The 19,244-nt window shown below is 38.5% G+C and overlaps 1 protein-coding gene across 1 annotated transcript; it reads right to left on the bottom strand.

The window, feature by feature from the left end:
• Positions 1-2,997: 2,997 nt before the first annotated feature.
• Positions 2,998-12,914, bottom strand: LOC139135164 (uncharacterized). Its single transcript, XM_070702424.1, has 6 exons — positions 12,658-12,914; positions 9,148-9,190; positions 7,431-7,583; positions 4,579-4,708; positions 3,622-3,754; positions 2,998-3,108 (listed from the first exon to the last, which is right to left on the bottom strand). The coding sequence occupies exons 1-4, from the start codon at positions 12,850-12,852 to the stop codon at positions 4,593-4,595; spliced, it is 507 nt and encodes a 168-aa protein (XP_070558525.1). The 5' UTR covers positions 12,853-12,914; the 3' UTR covers positions 2,998-3,108; positions 3,622-3,754; positions 4,579-4,592.
• Between the last annotated feature and the right edge of the window lie 6,330 nt (positions 12,915-19,244).

The following is a 19,244-nucleotide window of genomic DNA, read 5'->3' as shown; positions in this document are numbered from 1 at the left end:
ACGGACAGGTTTTGCTTGTCTTGGAATCACGCTCGATTCTGAATCAACAACTGGCTGAAAACATTCTGCACATGCGCAAATCGCAAGACAGAAAGACAACCTTGTAAACAGTGAAAACCCGGTGGAATTCTGTCATTTCTTTCGTAAGTTACATATTTGAAAATCGCTCTCAAAAATTTGTGATTTTCCGAAGTTTTCTGGACATTTTTTCTGTCCTTTTTAGAGGACCTGGAGAAGATGAATGAGATTTTTCATGTGGAAACCGCTAATTTTCCCAGTGACCTGAATACATCACCTAACATTTCCACCCACAACCAAGTCGGGAACGCGACTGTAAATGTATGGAACGGGTTTTTATGCATAGCCTATTTCCGGTCTTTTGACGAATAGGATTGGCTTGTTTGACCAAGAAAATGGAGGAGGTGAGCAGTGATAGACCCTCTGAGGAGAAGCATATCTCCATGCTGACACGTCTATGCCGTGTGTGTGGCACACAAGACCTAAAAAAGCCTACAAATGTCAACTTATATGCCAATGAACTCATGAAGGTGTGCCAGTGCCACCACAATGTTGATTACGTCCATCCAGGCCTTTCCTTTCCGACACCCCCATGGCAGTATGTGCATATGCGTACGGCAAATCGTCGGCATACGACCACAAAATTACCTCTGAAAACAGTTTGACGCTGCACGATTCGATGACCCTCTGCTGGGAAGTAGTTATCCGACTGCTGCAGTTTTTTTGTTTAGGCTTTCCGTTTGTTCTCTTAGTTGCCTTTATCAATGGGACAACGCGAAATGTTTTGCCGTCGCTAGCCATTGTTTACATATCGATTTTGAAATTCACTGGATATTGTGGGGTCAAGTCAGGTCGTAAGCCATGTGCGCACGAGCACTAAATTTAACCAGCAGCCTCGGCGAAAAGTTATACGGCCATAGGGGAAAGTTGTTTGTGTACATGGTTCATGTGCCAAAAGCAGGTGACAATTTGCCCGACGCCAGGAGGGCAAATTGTCTCCTGCTGTGAGGGCACATATATTCAGGCAATAATACCCATGTATTCAGGCAATAATATTTTTATTACATGCCTCCTCACAGCTAATACTATATGACATATAGTTACGTGCAGGGCATTTTCAAACAATTTTACCATTATCGACCAGTATTAAACAGATTTAACGAAAGTCAAAATAGCAGTGAGTGTATGGATATTTTACATCTAGGGTTAAGCGTCTACTTTGACGTGGAAAACAGCGAAGGGCTTCACTGGATCGGGTAACCATGGAAAACCGTCGTACATCCTTCACTGCCCGTTAACTTCCCGTATGTTCCTATTCAAATCATGTAATAAACCAGTGCTTATAGTGTTACAATGGATACTATAGGTCACACTAATTCATAACTCAGACTTCAAGCTGCAACAACAGCTACACATGCAACATAAAATTTGTCCAAAGTTTGTCCGATGCCACGTGCGTGCAGCTATATTTAGTAACAAACCTGAAATTGCGATCAGCACTAATGTGTTTGACACTGGCGATATTTGATGTGGCGACTGCGCGCGGATCACGAGATATCGATAAAAACATGTCCTCAAAAAAGTAAAAGTTTGAATTCCGGTGGCCCTCCTAAATTCAGCTTCCGAACATCGAACGTTCGGCACTGGGGCCATTGTCAACTAAGCTATGGAGTACGAGTCTACGCTTACGCTGCTGTATGCCACAGTACCACTCGCGTCGGTGATCAGTCATGCCCCCTGGGGGAAAGCCGAGTCTTACTGACTCTGAGAAAAAACGGAAAACAAAGTTTGATTCCACCAGAATTCGCATAGGTGACTAGCACAGTTACGTGCGGTTGATACATAACGGCCGCCGAGTAGTATGCATAGACGCATTCCGGTTGGGCGGCGTACTGTGTGGCAGACGACAAAATGTAGTCATCAGAGGCGGCTAATATTTGACACGTAAAAACTGATGTTTATGTAGTATTGGTTAAAAATATAGTACAACTGATTTAGAATAATGAAAACGACAAAAACTAAGGAATAGTTTTACAAAACTTACTTGAGGTAATGGCATAATGCTGTATATAAAGTCTTTGCAGTGGGAAGTAAATTAATTGCATTGTTCAAACTTATTGTAGACTCCCTAGAATATCGTCAATCAGCACACAACAAACCTTCGGGGGATTTCAGGTCAAAATCAGAAACGATCGTAAAAAATTCGGGATATGAAAAATACGCTCGGGAAATGACATGTTTTTATTGATTTCTCGCGATCCGCGCGCAGTCGCCACGTCAAATATCGACCATTGGCATTAAAAAAATGTGCTTTAAAAATGTTACCAAGTGGAAGTGCCTCTTTAAATATTAGATTTCATCATAATTTAAATATATTGCATTTTGATCATCCCTATGAACCTTTATACCAAACATCAAAGCTTTCAGACAAGTAATTTTGGTTGAATAAATTTTTGATCAAATATGACAAATATTGCCTAAAAATACAAATTTGCATATTTCTGCATAATTTGAACAAATCTGAAATACGTCATCCCTAGAGACCTATATCCAAAATACTGTCTAACCTGCAGCTTTGAAGAAGATTTTTAAGATTTTTTGACCAAAAGAGAAAAATTGCTCAATTTTAACTGTAGTCATCCCTAGGGACCTATATACAAAATATTACAGCTGTTTGACAAGCCATTAAGGAGAAGAAGATTGTTGCACAAAAATAGCAAAATCAACCTCAGAAATACAAATTTGTACCTTTTATCATACAATTTGAACAAATCTGATTATTATGTAAGTCATTCCTGGTGAACTGTACTCCAAATATTAAAGAAATCGGACTGACCATTTTGAAGAAGCTTGGAATGTAAAAAGCTGACGGAGTTGAATGACGGATGCCTGATGCCACCACACATCCACCTACCTTTAGATAAGCTTTGTGTTGTTGACAGTGAAGCTAAAAACACAAAAAATCTGTACGTACACCCAAAATAATCTAAGGAGCAATATATTTTCCTGGCCTACATGTAAGTATCTTAGTCAATCTGCTTACTTTTCTTCCTTGTGGACATTCAATAACTGAGGGATGCTCTGTACAATCTGACCGAGAGAAATGACATAAAGAACAGATACATGTTATTCCCAGTAAAAGAAAACCAGTCTGAGGAAATTTTATGCCTTTCATGTATGTATGAGTAGATAATAACACTTCACATTCATGATAGAAAAAAAATTGTCACCACACGGACTTAATAAAATGTAAACAGTCATCATACATTCAATCCTACAACCTCATGAATATCCTACATGTAGACTCATCATACAAAACACAGAAGACATCTTACATCCACTCTTACACCTATACACAGCTGCAGGCATATCCCACACACCAACCACACAGACAACCTACACTAAATCTTACATAACACACAGATATCCCACACCCACTGTAGCAACCACACACACCTCACACCTTGCACTGCTACAATGAAATTCTACAAAACCATTACGCATTGTATCTCTTGCTGTCCCCTTCACGCTTTGAAGCCTCGTCATGAAAATGTCTAGAAAGGCTTTACTGTTAAAATTATTCCTGTTTGAATTTGGCCATACCTTTGGCAGTGTAGTTAATTGCAACTGTATTGTCCAATGTTTTGGGCAGTTGCTTGGGTAAACTCTGCACCGCAATGTTATACTGATGTCCTGGATGGATATGTTTTAAGCAGTCCACACTGAATGTGTAACCCTGAAAGTTGATAAAGGTAAAAGAAAAGAATGAACGATAGATTGCAAGGTTGAATGAATCACAAGAAAATGTGAGGGTCAATAGAGTTGTAATTCTCTTATTGCAGGTATTTGAATATATATGCATATAAATTGAATATATATGCATATAAATTGAATATATATGCATAAAATTGAATATATATATACATATATAAATTTATATATATATATACATATATATATACAAGGATATATATATATATATATAATATATATATATATATACACACAGGTATTTGAATATATGCATATAAATTGCATATAATTGAATAATATATATATATATATATATATATATATATATATATATATATATACACATGTGTCTTGTGTGCAACGTTTGTCTCCAATAACGATTTTCAGAATGATAATAAAAACAAGTGACTAACAGCCGATACAGCTCCACTGTGTTATATAAAGAATATCTACATGTATTTGTGACACATGTGTTGATGAAGAAGGCGGAAATCTTTGACAGCTATATCCCAAATATCAAAGCTATCTGACTTGTAGATTTCTAGAAGAAGATTTTTGACCAAACATGACAAAAATTGCCTTAAAAATACAAACATATGCAAATGTTACCACGATTTGAACAAGTAAACTGCATATCAAATTTCAAAGCAATTGGAATTGCTGTTTCAGAGGGGAAGGCAATTGTTGACAGACAACAGACAACTATAACGATGGAAAATCAGCCCATTTGATAAGCTCCACCATAAGCGCCACCTCACTAACAGTGGAGCTTAAAATGAAAGCTGAAAAAGTGGATGAAATGCTTACGCTGTCTTTTTCATCTAATTTGATGTTGTTTGAGAGAAGGATATCTTGGCACATGAGTGGCAAATTTCCAACTTCACGGCACTCAGAGGTGTTACTCGGACCTGGAACCCTCTCAGTTTATCGATGGAATCTGTCATTAAACAATAATTAATCAGTCACTTTACTTACATGCATTCAGAGTTTCAAATTGACTCGGCTCATCAACACATTTGATAATTTATGCAGCATAGTCATTATCTCATGCCATTTCAAGGTACATGTACTACTAGGTTTTTCCTTTACAAATCGATGTTTTGCTTGAATAAATTAAAAAGAAATCAATGTTTTGCTTGAATAAATTAAAAAGAAACCATAAGGCAATGTTTGTTTTACTTACATACATACATTTATTGATAATACTTGTTGGCGGATTACTCAGAATAACTTACTCTGTGAAAGTCCAGGGGACATGGTGGGGGAAATCCCCTTCAGCTGACAACATGCCTTGTTTGTTGACAGAATGCCAGCACTACATAAACATGCACAGAATGACTCAGATACAGTCTAGAAACCCGTCTAGATCTTTCTCATTGGCATACAAAGGGAAAAATGTTGTTTCTCACTCTCTATTCATCAATCTAGACTAACTGCATCAACCTTATTTCAATATTCTCTTGGTAAAATATCACAGTAGGACTTTCATGGCCCCCTTGTTATATGGCTATAGAATATAATCAAGATTTTTTCTGGAACTTAACAAGTCCTCGTTATGAGTACATGTATGTTTTGATTTCTTATTATAAACAGTATTGTGCAAATTTCATCACCATTTGCAGAAAGTGAAAAGTAGTCAGCCCTATGCAACTGTGAACTAAAATTGAAAAGTGTATGAAAGATATGATATTTTGACCAAAATGAGAAACCTAAAAAAATTTACACTCGCAAATTTCATGATATCCACAAGTCAAATTTGAATCAACTTCCACCCCCTGAATCTTTGAATTAGTTTTGAAAGCTATAACATTATTAATTTTAAAAATATATAAAAATAACAAAATAGGGCTCAAAAATTTACATATTCAAATTTAATCATTTGGACATATGATTATAAAGTCATAAAAAAGAAACTAAAAACCATAGTCGAGACCTATCCGACAAGTGATTCCTGATGGGTTTCTACTTTTGACTAAAAATAAAAACAAAATTATCAAGAATAAAAATGTGCAAATTTTATGCTAATTTGAAAATACCGCAATTATACGGTGTCGCTCAAATTTGATCAGAATTGGTATATACCAGTATGAGTACCAAAGATCAACAATAAATGTTGTTTCTATCTGTTCAGTGCAGGAAAATTCTACGTTGATGTTATGACAATGATTTCTGCACAGTACAACCAGAAAAACAACAAGAAATATTTAAACCAGAAAAACAAGAATGACAAAAGTAATTAAGGTCTGAAACTTTAGGTACTGGAGGTCAACTTTAGCAACATGCATAGCAGAAAGGCAGCTAGCCCCTCTTAGTTTGACCATAGACGGTCTTCCTCCCCTCTACTGATGGTCTTCCTCCCCTCTACTGTCTATGGTTTCAGCAGGTCTGTTAATATGTAACAGTTCATAAACAATGACAGGAAATGACTCAAGTCAGTGGAGTTAGCCTGTCTAAACTGACATGCCACCACTCCTGCACATTTGCAGTTTCCCTTTTTCTTACCTCATTTGCACATTTTTGACACTGATGTGTTCATTTGAACAAATTCACATCTCAACCCCCTACATCTACCTGTACACCAAATACTGAGACGGTAGCTTTGGCGGTATGGGAGCCTTCGTGTGTGACGGACATACATCCGCACATACCCACAAATATACAGACATACAGACATGCAAATCAGATGCAAATGAACTGATTCAGCTTATACGATAACCTCACATTGGTATACCAAATGTGAGCTAAAAAACAATATTAAATGCACTGCGCCCACCAACATTAGTACCAAATATCAAAGTAATAACAGTTATTAATGGCAATTTTGAAAAAGAAAAATAATTATATAATTTTTTTCTTAAGTCGGCAAGCCACATCTTTCCCATTCCACTCCAATCTAGACAATCACCAAAAAGTTTCTCAAACCAAAGCTGGTCACATGTGGTACAATACTTTTTGAGTTATGGGATCCATAATTTGGTCTACAGACAGACGGACAGACAGACTGACACACACAGACTTACAGATGACACTGGACCCCTAATGTATCTAGTGAGTACTGTATTTTTCATGTGTCGCATATGAAAATCTTTCATTTTCTGACACCCAGTCCCTCTCACACACAAATTTTTTGAACTCTTTGAATGGGTCAAGAATTTCTGGAAACTTCTTCTGTGTCAGCTCTATACCACAAATATTATCAGTAAAACTTTCTTTGAACCTGGAGGGCACAAATTATCACTCTTAAGACAATGCACCTCATGGATAGATATTTGAATTCTCAAATTTTTACAATTTGTTTCTGATTTACCACTTGTGGGGACTATTTTAAAGATCGTGGAGTAACAAAAATTTCCATTTTTAGTTTTTCAAAAATCAAAAATTTGGTTCCTCAGTAGAGTTAAAACAGGGATGCCGGCCATTTAACTTTCAAATACCAGTCAAAGTTACTGAATTTGTTTCTCTTGTGACAAAACTTTGGATGGTGACCCCTAATTTTTATCACTGATTTGGTGAAAGAATGCTTGAAAGTTTGAGTGAGGAAAGTTTGAGCAAAACTTTAAGTCATTCACTTACGATGTGTACTATCTTATGCCACTCTATCTATATTGGATATCAGGGAAGGTAACATATCTGTGGGTGTAAGAGTTCAACACACTTACATTCAGGTGGTAGCCATTTTATCACTAAGCCAAGAAGGAGCCCATCTCCACAAGGATTCATGTAGTTTCTTTCCTCCACTTGGAGACGTCTTGGAGGAGCAACTTGCCAGTGATGGATTATTGGATTGTCTCCAAATGGAAATGGAAGACATCCTGATGGATAAAAAAAAGAGTGAATATTCTATCATTGCACAGAGTGATAAGTACAGTGTACTACCATATAGACCATTGCTAGGTGTATATAGATTTATTTGAGGGTAAACCTCTCTTTGGCATGCCGCCTTAACATCAAAAATGAAAAACCTTTGAGACACGTTATGGAATCTGGAGTAGACTCTGAAGTTGCAGTCTTTACCTGGTGCAAACTGTTTGCTGCGTAAAAGGATAACACACCTTATTTAAAATAATTATCTTACGCTTGAGGGATGATCTTAAATGTAGACATTTCTAGGTAGTTTACAACAGTGGTTAAATCAAATGGCAATGAGAGACAATAACATTTCAGAGCATAGCTGTACTATTTTAATGGAAGATTATCATCCCATGACTCCTCTGATTGGCTATGGCATTCAAAATATACCTAATTACCATATGAGTGTATATCCATGAAAAAAGAAAGAAAAGACATGCAGTCTTGTATGAGTCTTTGTACAAGCTATATTAGAAATGTAAATTATACTGAAAAGCATCATCGAAACATAAATGGAGTGATTTACTTCAAGTAATATCACTAAATTACTTCCTCATGACCAACATTTAAGTTTCTTTAGGCTGTAACATAGTGTGCTTTTCAATCTGTTTGTTATATGTTTTTAAGAACAGAGGTTCTTCTTCTACTCCCTTAGTCACGTCCAGTTGTCGTGGGTTCAACTGAGACATCAACACATACAGCCTAGATGAGTGTAATTCTTAATGCTATTGTTTACAAGCTGAAGTTTTGGCTGGATTTCGAATTTGTGAATCACAGCGCTGCATACTGTACAAAATATAATGGTGTCGGCAAAGCCTAGTACTTTGTTTGTCAATGTATATCAGGAAAGAGAATTATAAGAAAAATGTATTTGTTTTTATAGAAGAAAAATAATTCAAATCATCACCAGTTAAGTTACTTTCCCTTTTAACACATCTGCATGAGTGATACTGACAACTCTTTTAATGCATGCTATCAGCAAAACAGATCAGCAGGTAATTGCAAAACAATGTATTATATTGCTTTGTGCTGCAAATATTAAACTCTTTTATGGCCACATAACAATCATTCAAAACTCCCATTTTTTTCAGTTTCACCGGTTCATAAAAACTGTAACTTTCAACATCACATGTCATCACAGAGTCTGACTCTATGCGTTGGACTACATTGATCATTTTTCTGCAAATATTCAAATTAATACGGGTTGTGTTTCAGGCTTTATGTCAAATTAATACACTCTCATAGGACCTGCACTTCTATTCTCCTTTGTTTTTAGGGGTTGTAGAGGGGGCCAGAGGCAGCATCTACTTCCTCGTTCAGGAATTATTTTTATTCACACCGACAGAAATTCTTAGAATTGGTCATGTGATCACCTACCAACATGCTGGGTGAATACCACACCCTTATACATATGCAAATTTAGTGTCAGAGGTCAACTGTTCAGTGGTCTTTGATGATTGAACATGAAAGGAAAGGCACTGAATCAAGAATTTGTAAAGGAACAGTTCAGTATTTATCAAAACTTACCTCTCGTAAGACTTTCAAATTTGATGTTGCCCTCTGGATCACGCTGTAGATTGGAAAACAAATAAGTAATTGTGAGAAAGCTGTTTTCAAGCTAGGAAAATGTGCTTGTGTGAAATGACTTGTAAGCATCTGTGCAAGACAAGTCTTCAAATCAAAGTCTTGTTTATAAATGTCTCATTTCTTGTAGGCATTGAGGAAAGCTGTGAAATAAACCTCACAAATTGAAACTTTAAATAATCTTACATACCTTATAAAAGCGAAAAAAGGAAATTTAGTTAAGGGAGGCAAAAATCTGATGTTAGAAAACTTCATCACTGAAACTGAGTTTGTTCATTGTAACAAAATAAATATACTCTGATCTGAATTATAAATAAATTGTTGAATATAACTTAAGTGAAATTCATTTTAATGCCTAATAATGTCTGACATTACATGGAAGTGTGTTTTACTTGCTTTACTGTAACATACGTTGATACATGTACATGGTTTTTGATACAATATAATACTCTGTTGGAAATCGGTAACAATGTAATTTCTCAATATGTGTAGGAATGTTTGTCTCAGACCATAGTAATTTTACATACCAGAGTATGACAAATTGTAAATGCAACACCCTCCCCCCCAAAAAAAATGGTTGCTTCAAACATACGAAATTCCATGACATAGATTATCATGCTTATTCTGGCTAAATAGGCTTAAGACAAGTTTCATGGCAGCTAAGCAACAACATTTTATGGCAATCTGAATGTGTTAGCCCTTTGAGTGCTGTAATTTTTCCAACCAAAATTTTACTGCCACATTTTGCCAATTTTTAAGAATTTTCTGAAATGTTTTGATAATTTTGGACCAAATGGACACTATATTTAATCGGCTACAGTTTGTTATCAAAATTTTGACAAAAATTTGAAAAAAATTGACTGGAGCTAGTGTATATTCTAAACGCGACAAAAATAGACTTTGACACTCAAAGGGTCAATGTTCCCGATACTTGACTGTACTTACGACGTTGACAACCGTTGCTTTTCCTCAAAACATGGTAAAAATTGCTCAACACAAGTACACTCAAATCAAGATTTGGTAATTTGATTTTATAAGCCTGACATTTACTATCCCTCAGGTCAGTGCTGGGACCATTACCGTGTCATGTAATTGAAGTTTTCCAAAAATAACTTACATTAACTAACCAGTCCGTCTCAAAGGTCAAAACTGCTGTACTTTGTGGAGGTGGTATTTTAGTTGTGGTGTTTTTGATCAGTATACTACCAAGGTAAATTTTGTCAATGTACTGAAAGTTGACAGCTGCATGAGTGAACAGTAAAATATGAAGTACAAATATACACACACTATGCATATACCACTGAAAGAAATATATCACTCAAGATATAAATGGCGGTTTCTCATAATCATACAATGCAGTCACAGGGGTATGTCACACAAAGGATGTGAACCGGAAGCATGCCACAAAGATGGCGCAAAATGTAGACCTGGTGGACCAGTATTTCAGGCAAGAGTTCTTACGTTCCCTCAGCAAAACTAGTTTCGTTCCATTAAACATGAAAGAAGGATGTAAATTTTTATAAAACAGAGTGTGTAGTATCTGCTATCTAAGGAGATGCCAATACATTGTGGTGGTGGGAAAAAGATATTATAAGTGTCATGAATTGCCTGTGACAGAGGCTAATATTTACCACGCGTCTTTTTACAGTTCAACGTACATCAGTCTACAATAACAGAAACTGACTTTATCTTGCAATGTATACTCTTTACAGATATGGAACTGGGCAATTTTCAAGTCTCTCCTCATTACATGTAAGGTATAATTGACATTTGGGGTAGATATTTTGACTCTCAAATTTGTGAAAATACTTCACAGTTTGCTGCTTGTTCAAACTCATTCTGACGTATGTTGAGAAAATAGGTTTTCACCATTATATGTTGTGATTCAAACCATAGTGAACTTGTATTGAGGATAGTGGGAATATTTCAAATATTGGTAAATTTTAGGTAAGTTGTGGTCAGCCCAAATTTCACTGTTTTATTCATGATTTTGAAAGGGAATTCTTTAAAAGTTTTGTTGAAGAAAGTTTGAGCAAAACTTGTAAACATGCTTACCAGCAACTCTCATAGTGTCTGTATAGTGCTATTGTTGCAAACATTTGTTTCAGACATGCTCAGACTACAAAACATGATTCCCACACCATACCTACTGTGGCTATTAAAGCGAGTTTTGCACGGACCCCGAAAGCCAACACATTTTCTGATGTTCTTTCTCTAACACGTGACAGTCCACCGTTTCTCATGTTGAATTGTGCATGGGCATGGGGCCATTTTAAAATTTTAATGGAAACAAACTGTGCATCTCGCTCCTACCTCAATGCCATACAAAAGTAGAACATTTTAAAAGTGGTGGGACATATATTGAAAACTGATGGAACACAACGAACAGCAGCAAGATGGTGTCAACTGTCACCTCGTCAAGTTCAGTGTTTCCTTGAAGTATGTCACTTGTCAGCTTGAAAGGCCTGTATAAATGCTAACTTTTGATGAATTTTTCATTATTTTTGTTTGTCAACTACAACTTATTCTACTCCCAACAGAATATTGAAACACCCACTATTTAGCTTGTCGACTTTGTGTCTATATGTGGGAAATGCATTGTTATTGTTTACATTTTAATTCTAGTCTGGACCAGAATTCACTTTTCTTTTCAACAATTACAATGCAGTTTCTATACATGCATGGGCTGAGTTTGACAAGCTGAATACTGTGTATATCAACATGCCTTGGGCAGTAGAACAAGGAATTATGGTTGGCACTCAACACAAAAATGGTGGGAAAATTACCAAAAGTTAGCATTACTAGCCCTTCTAAAGTTAATACAGGTTGGTTGAGTCATGGAGGTGATTTTCTACAAGAAATAAATACATGTACCGTTTTTACGCATCAACACTTGTAGGTCAGCACTGTATTAAGCGAATGGAGCTGACCACTTCGTAAATCCACAGGTCGATTTCCTGATATCCAAAATTTTGTCTTTCGACTTTAGTTGTTTGTCGTCCAAGTGTATAGGGTGAATAACAGTGCATCGGGAGCATGATTTAATCACTATTGCTGGGACAGGCAGAGAAACATTCCCGTCCTGAACTAAGTTCGAGGTCTTAGCAGCAATCATACAAGCGTGCAATGCCTATGTACAGTACCATTTTTACGGCAAAGCAGTCGAGTCGAGTTTGAACACTTTTAACGCTTTCCGATGAGGGTTTTACTTATAAATTATACCCAACTTAATTCTAAGCGAGTTTATGGACAAGCACACGTTAAAACGAGTCTACATTTCAATAATGTCAAACAGGTACTACCACTAACACTATACTTTAAATATTGATCGTAGTGTACAGGCCTACAAGGAAGTAAAAATGTTAAAAATAGGCCCGGGTAATTTCCCAGTACAGATCGACGTGACAAGTGTCGGGAAATTACGGAAACATTGAAGTTGAATGGAAGACCTACCGGCACTGTGCAGTTCAACTGGCATCCATCTCCATTGGCACCTGATCCCGTCAAAATAATGGCGAAGAGCGCGTACACGAAGCGAAGGTGCTGCATGTTGACAACCGCCATGAGTCCCGTTCTTCGGCAGCAGCTATTTACATGCATCATGCGTACAGGTCTGTTGGACAGCGGAGTGGACATCCCATGGGCCATTGCGCGTAATTGGTGTTATCGGCGCTGCGTACACTGTACTTCTGTCGATTAGTCCTACTTGGTAAACAGGCAGAAGGGCGCCGGTTTCGTGGAATTATCCTGTCAACTGAAGTATTCGTACCGAGCGTCGCTGAAGCGGCGAAACTGATTCTCAGCACACCGTATGCTCACTGGTTTCGCATGATTATATTTATATCGTAGATGCCACCCGGCCCACCCTTAGTGTTGGATGCGATTTTGGATATACACCCCGGAACGAGATCCAGGGTAGGCCCTATATGATCATGTATGCTATCATATAACAATTTTCCACAACAAAACTGACTCAGGAATATTAGGCCTAAGAGCGTCGGTGCGTGACACCAGAAATGTTTTTGAACGGATTTTCAGAACAACCCGCACTCACCATACTAGCCCCAAAACACTTACTTCCGGGAGAAACTAGTAGCCTACTAGATTGAGTTCAGTGGAGAAGAATTGGAGAAATACAATATTGGTCCTATCACATTGGGTCACAAATGAGAACGCGTAATTTATCACAACAAAAGTGAAAGTTCTTTATGTAATGAATAAATTTATGAATATAAACATCGTTAATGAAGAAAGGTATTATTTCTGTCATTATAGTATGCTATTAATAAACTAATAATGGTAAAGTTAAATTTTTTTAACTGATTTTAAATGCAGGGCAGCTGGTTTCAATGTCAGAGATCATAGGTATGCAACAGATGTGATATGCCTTTTGGTCACGCTGCATTTTTGCATAATGGGAACAGAAGTTTCTTGTGGGGAGTTTTTACAAAATATTTTAGTGTGCTGCTGCTGGCCAGTGTGCAAACAGCCTGTTTTTTGCTCCAGGAGAAAGCGCCTGTATGCCCGAGGAGAGCTCCGCTATCAGCGGCCTCTGACCACTAACCAGCCGAATAGTGTGTATTACTACGTACGGTTCCTGTTTAGCCAACAGTACAGAGTGCACGAAAACCTGTTGTTAAGGGTGAGTCATACCTCGGACATTGGCAGTTTTGACTCTTTTTTTCTCCCCTGTTTAACCAGCACCTTTTCTTCGTGGAAAGCCATGAACACGCCAAAAAGTTCAGGGACTCCTTCAGCGTTATTTCTTACAACTCCGGCTGCGCCAATTTCAAATAGCGGACCAAATGATGATAGTCTTACGTGTATGGTTGACGCAGAGCTGCAACAATGGGCAACGAAGAATTATGTATCATCCTCTACTTTGACTCTACTGGCGAATTCTGGTTTTACGTGCTTACCAGCAGTAAAACTTATACAAGAAAGCGACATTGCTCAAATGAAGGTTGAACCTCTGGCCCAACGCCGTCTTCTACAGGCAGCAATAGCAAATCTTCAGCTCGACACATGCGGAATTTCGACTACAACAAAGCAAAACACTCTCACCGGTGATAATAACATAAACTTCGTCTCAGCGCCTCATACCAACCCAAAGCCTACGGCATCGCTACCAGATATAGACTTCGTCCAACAACTCATGGCATCGATGGACCCAAGTGTTCCAGGGAAAACTGAACCAACGCCACTTCACCAGTTATTGAATAAACAAGTCAACGGACTTCCCAATCAAAATTCTTCGAACCTTTCGTCTCGAGTTCAACCAAGGGCAGACCTAGAACCATTAGTATATATACAAACTCGTAATAATAGTAAAGGTGAGAAATACTTGGACATTGTAGATTTTTTACCGAAAACTATTAATTCTTATGTTAGAGAAAAGCAGATTATTAGTACCAGTGAGAACGGGGAGTTAATTTTAGAATCGGCATCAAGAAAACCTCGCATTGAAAATGTAACTCCCACACAGTGGATTGGTGCTAATGCACGTATCATGTACGAGTTAATACGTCAGGGTTCTCTGAATGGAAATTGTCTGCTTAATTACTTGTCTTATACGGATAAAATTTCTCAACTTTCAGACAGGTATACATGGGTGTCAGTAGTCTTGTATGACCAGCAATACAGGCAACTTCAGGCCATTCATAATTTTGCGTGGGGCAGTGACATTCCTCATCTTACTACTATTGCTCTCCGTGAAAAATCACATGGTCAGCAACCATTTAAGTCTACTAGTCAATTTCATACAAAACCATCAAATAGGCCACCAGCGCCGATTGACAACAACTCTGGCCGGCCCATTTGTATCGGGTTTAACAAGGGCGACTGTAAATGGGGAACAAGATGTACTTATGCGCACGTCTGCATGGAAAACAATTGTCGTAAGCCTCACCCAAAGTTTGAGCATTCAAAAACTTAGGCAGCCAGAACCATGTTTAAATATACCCCCTTTTTCAATCCTTACTCGTCGGGTTTAAATTATCATATCTGGGCCACTGAACTTCAAAATGATTGTGATAAAGATTTCCTCTTGGCAGGCATCAAAGAGGGTTTTAATATAACTAACAAGGGTACTAATTATCGCCCAGCTCATATGAAAAATTATAAGTCGGCCACTGTCCACTCTAGAGCCAAAGTTGAAAAACAGATTTTAGCTGAAATTGCTGAAGGTCATTATGTTATCACAGAGAATAAGCCAACTATTGTTAGTGCCCTTGGCGCTATCCCAAAGCCTGATTCTAGTGAAGTTCGTTTAATTCATGACTGTAGCCAACCTGAGGGAAGTGCCGTTAATGATTATGCCACTCATGAGCATTTTACATATCAGACTATTGACGATGCAACAAAGCTCATTTCCAAGGGTAGTTACCTCGCCAAGGTTGACCTTAAATCAGCGTATAGGTCAGTCAAAATACACCCCTCTAATTATCAAGCGACAGGGCTTGAATGGACCTTTTCTGGCCAAAATCAGCCTACTTGGTTTTTCGATACTCGCCTGCCTTTTGGAGCAACTAAAGCCCCGGGAATTTTTCACCGACTAACACAGTCTGTTCGCCGTATTATGGCACGCAAGGGTTACAATGCAATTGTTGTGTATTTGGACGATTTTCTAATCGTTGCAGATGATTATCAGTCTTGTCTTGCCGCCCTAAACACTCTTCTTCAGCTGCTTCGCAATCTTGGCTTCAGCATTGCTTGGAATAAGGTGGTGGGTCCCACCCAAAAATTGACCTTTTTGGGGATCGAAATCAATACTGTGGAGCTAACTCTTCAATTGCCGCTGCCTAACTTAATGAGTTGCGCCAGCTACTGCTTACTTTTGTTGGCAAAAAACGTGCTACTCGCCGCCAGCTTGAGTCCCTTGCAGGGAAGCTATCATGGGCCTGCCGCGTTATCAGAGGGGTAGAAGTTTCCTCCGTAGAATATTAGATAACCTCAATTTGCTGCGTCGAGGTACTCTAAATTGCTGCTTTCTTCTGATTTTATGCTTGATATAAAATGGTGGCTAGATTATCTTGCACATTTCAATGGTACTCACAAATTTGTCGACCCCCGTCCAATTACGGATGTACATGTAGATGCATCATCGCAAGCATCAGGAATTTTCCATAGAATGACTGGCAATACACGTTATGGGAAAGGGATTGGCCAGCAGTCACCCGTTGCATATTAACCATAAGGAGGTTTTATCAGTTGTTTTAGCGGCAAGGCGCTGGGGTCCAAAGTGGAAAAATTCAACTGTTCACATTTATACAGATAGTCAGGTTGCCATGGCAAACATAAACAAAGGGACATCTCGTAATAGAATAGTTATGTCTGCCTTGCGTGAGCTTTTCTGGATTTCAGTCTGTCATAACTTTCACATCAAGGCTATCTATATCCCGGGAAAGGATAATCACATTCCAGATGCTATTTCTCGCTTGCATCAACCAGGTCAATTTCAGCGTTTACATGCTATGCTTTCGTCACAAACTACACATGCTAGTTTTCTTAATTCTTTCTGGTTTCATATGTCTCATGCTGCCTTTTCCTTGCTTATCACTCAGATCCCAAACTTCAGGAACTGGAGAGAGAACTCGACTTCGAAATCGCTTTCTATAGGAGTAATGCCTTTTCCACATTGACAAATCAACATACAAAGTACACCGTAAAGCCTATTTACAATTCTGCAATCAGTACGGGTACAACCCGGTACCCATTGAACCCGGGGTAGTATGTCGGTATGCAGCTTATCTGGCTAGGCGATTGTCGACTTCATCAGTACGTCAGTATCTTAATATTATCCGCCTCCTTCATCTTGAGGGGGGATTTTCAAACCCCCTAGTAGATAATTTCTCTCTTAGTTCCTTGTTGAAAGGTGTCGCTAGAGTTAAAGGCACTGCAGTTAATCGCAAGCTTCCCATCACCCCAGAGCTTCTGCTTGGTTTACATTCACAACTAGACCTGTCTAAGCCCGTCGATATTGTTTTCTGGGCGGTTTGTCTGGTCCTATTTTTTTGCCTATTGCGGAGGTCAAATGTCCTTCCCTTATCTGTCAAAGATTTTGATTCCTCTCGTCATTTAACACGTCGGGATTTCCTGAAGTTTCCATGGGGTTTAGCGATTATTATCAGATGGTCAAAGACCATCCAGTGTCAGGACCGGGAGTTACTACTTCCGCTCCCCTATCTCAGAGGCCATCCCCTGTGTCCCGTGGCTGCTACTTTTGCGGCTTTTGTCTCCTGTCCCTCTTCTTGTGACGGTCCTGCCTTTGTGCTCCCGTCCTTTCCTTCACCTCGCCCTCTTCTCGCGGGGGCTTTCAGCAAGCGACTGGCGTCTTTTTTTGCAACCTTTGGTTCCTAATTTTAAGTTTTATTTCCACTCATAGTTTTCGTCGAGGCGGGGCATCATGGGCCCTGCAATGTGCATTCCTTCGGAATTAATTAAGTTATTGGGAGATTGGAAAAGCGATTCCTTTAGAAAATATCTGCACCCCTCCCTTCCCTTACGGCTAAGTTCAATTCAGCATTTTGCAACTCGTCTACCCTCTGTTTGATCCCTACTTCTTACGATCAAGTGTCTTGGGGTTTGGGGGATTTTAGTTAGTCATTTATTGTATAGTTTTAGTGTGTAGGTTAGAAGGGTTCCAGCGTTCTCCCTGAATCAAGCCGTTTATTTTGCATATTCATTACGCATTTGCATTACAATGGGAGAACTTGGTCCCTCACTGTGTGTTGTAACTTTTAGGTTTTTGTAGTTTAAGTTTTCTTGAATAAAATTATCCCCTATTGTACCAAGACACTTGAGTATACGCCGCCTGTGTTCGTTGACCGCTCGTTTTTTTGGGCGGCACCTGTATTTAAGGTAAAGTTAAATTTGTTTAACTGATTTTAAATGCAGGGCAGCTGGTTTCAATGTCAGAGATCATGGGTATGCAACAGATGTGATATGCTTTGGTCACGCTGCATTTTTGCATAATGGGAACAGAAGTTTCTTGTGGGAGTTTTTACAAAATATTTTAGTGTGCTGCTGCTGGCCAGTGTGCAAACAGCCTGTTTTCCTCACCCACCCACCCTTTTGCTGGTTTTTCAAAGTGTGGTTCTGGCTTTGCAATTTTTAACTTTGCAGGATTTAATCCTTCTTAACTTTTGTATTTCTTTGTTTGCTGTGATTTAATAGTTTTATAAGTAGTGTTTTCAGGGGATAGTTTTTTAGTTAGTCATTTATTGTATAGTTTTAGTGTGTAGGTTAGAAGGGTTCCAGCGTTCTCCCTGAATCAAGCCGTTTATTTTGCATATTCATTACGCATTTGCATTACAATGGGAGAACTTGGTCCCTCACTGTGTGTTGTAACTTTTAGGTTTTTGGTAGTATAAGTTTCTTGAATAAAATTATCCCCTATTGTACCAAGACACTTGAGTATACGCCGCCTGTGTTCGTTGCCGCTCGTTTTTGGCGGCACCTGTATTTAAAAGTTATTGCACACAATGTATACCTGCAATAATGCACCTGGCCATCACAGTATGCCCTTCGCCCTCTGTAGACAGTGATTGGCGAAGGCACTGACGGAAGTTCAAGTCAAATTTCACTTAGGGGAGGGCCGGGTGGGCCTTTCGGGACAAACACACCGAGTTTCGTTTAGGCCTACTGTGCGCGCATTTTAATCACGCACGATTCCCTTCATGAGAAACTTTAAAATGTGGGACACTTTCTTTGGGTTTTATTTTGGTAAATGAAACGACATTAACACCCAACATTAAATTTATTGTCTCCCCTTGCGCGATTACGAAATACACTTAAAGTACAAAACCATGTCCAGAGGATTGTTACAGCCAGCAAAATGTTCATATACAGAGTTACAATGAATAGACTTGCAAGAAATACATCCTTTAGAGATACCGCCACAATATGATCGGTGAGATGAAATTAAACATCAACTTGGAAGATCATCAGCTATGCACTACACACAAGGAACCTGTTTTTACTTTTTTATTGAAGTCGAGAATAATATACATTTACATTTTAGAAAAACCTGAAAACCACAA

Source organism: Ptychodera flava, chromosome 6 (genome assembly GCF_041260155.1).
Source record: "Ptychodera flava strain L36383 chromosome 6, AS_Pfla_20210202, whole genome shotgun sequence".
Taxonomy (NCBI): Eukaryota; Metazoa; Hemichordata; class Enteropneusta; family Ptychoderidae; genus Ptychodera; species Ptychodera flava.
Note: the sequence above shows the minus strand (reverse complement) of the source record. Positions and strands in the feature narration are given on the sequence as shown.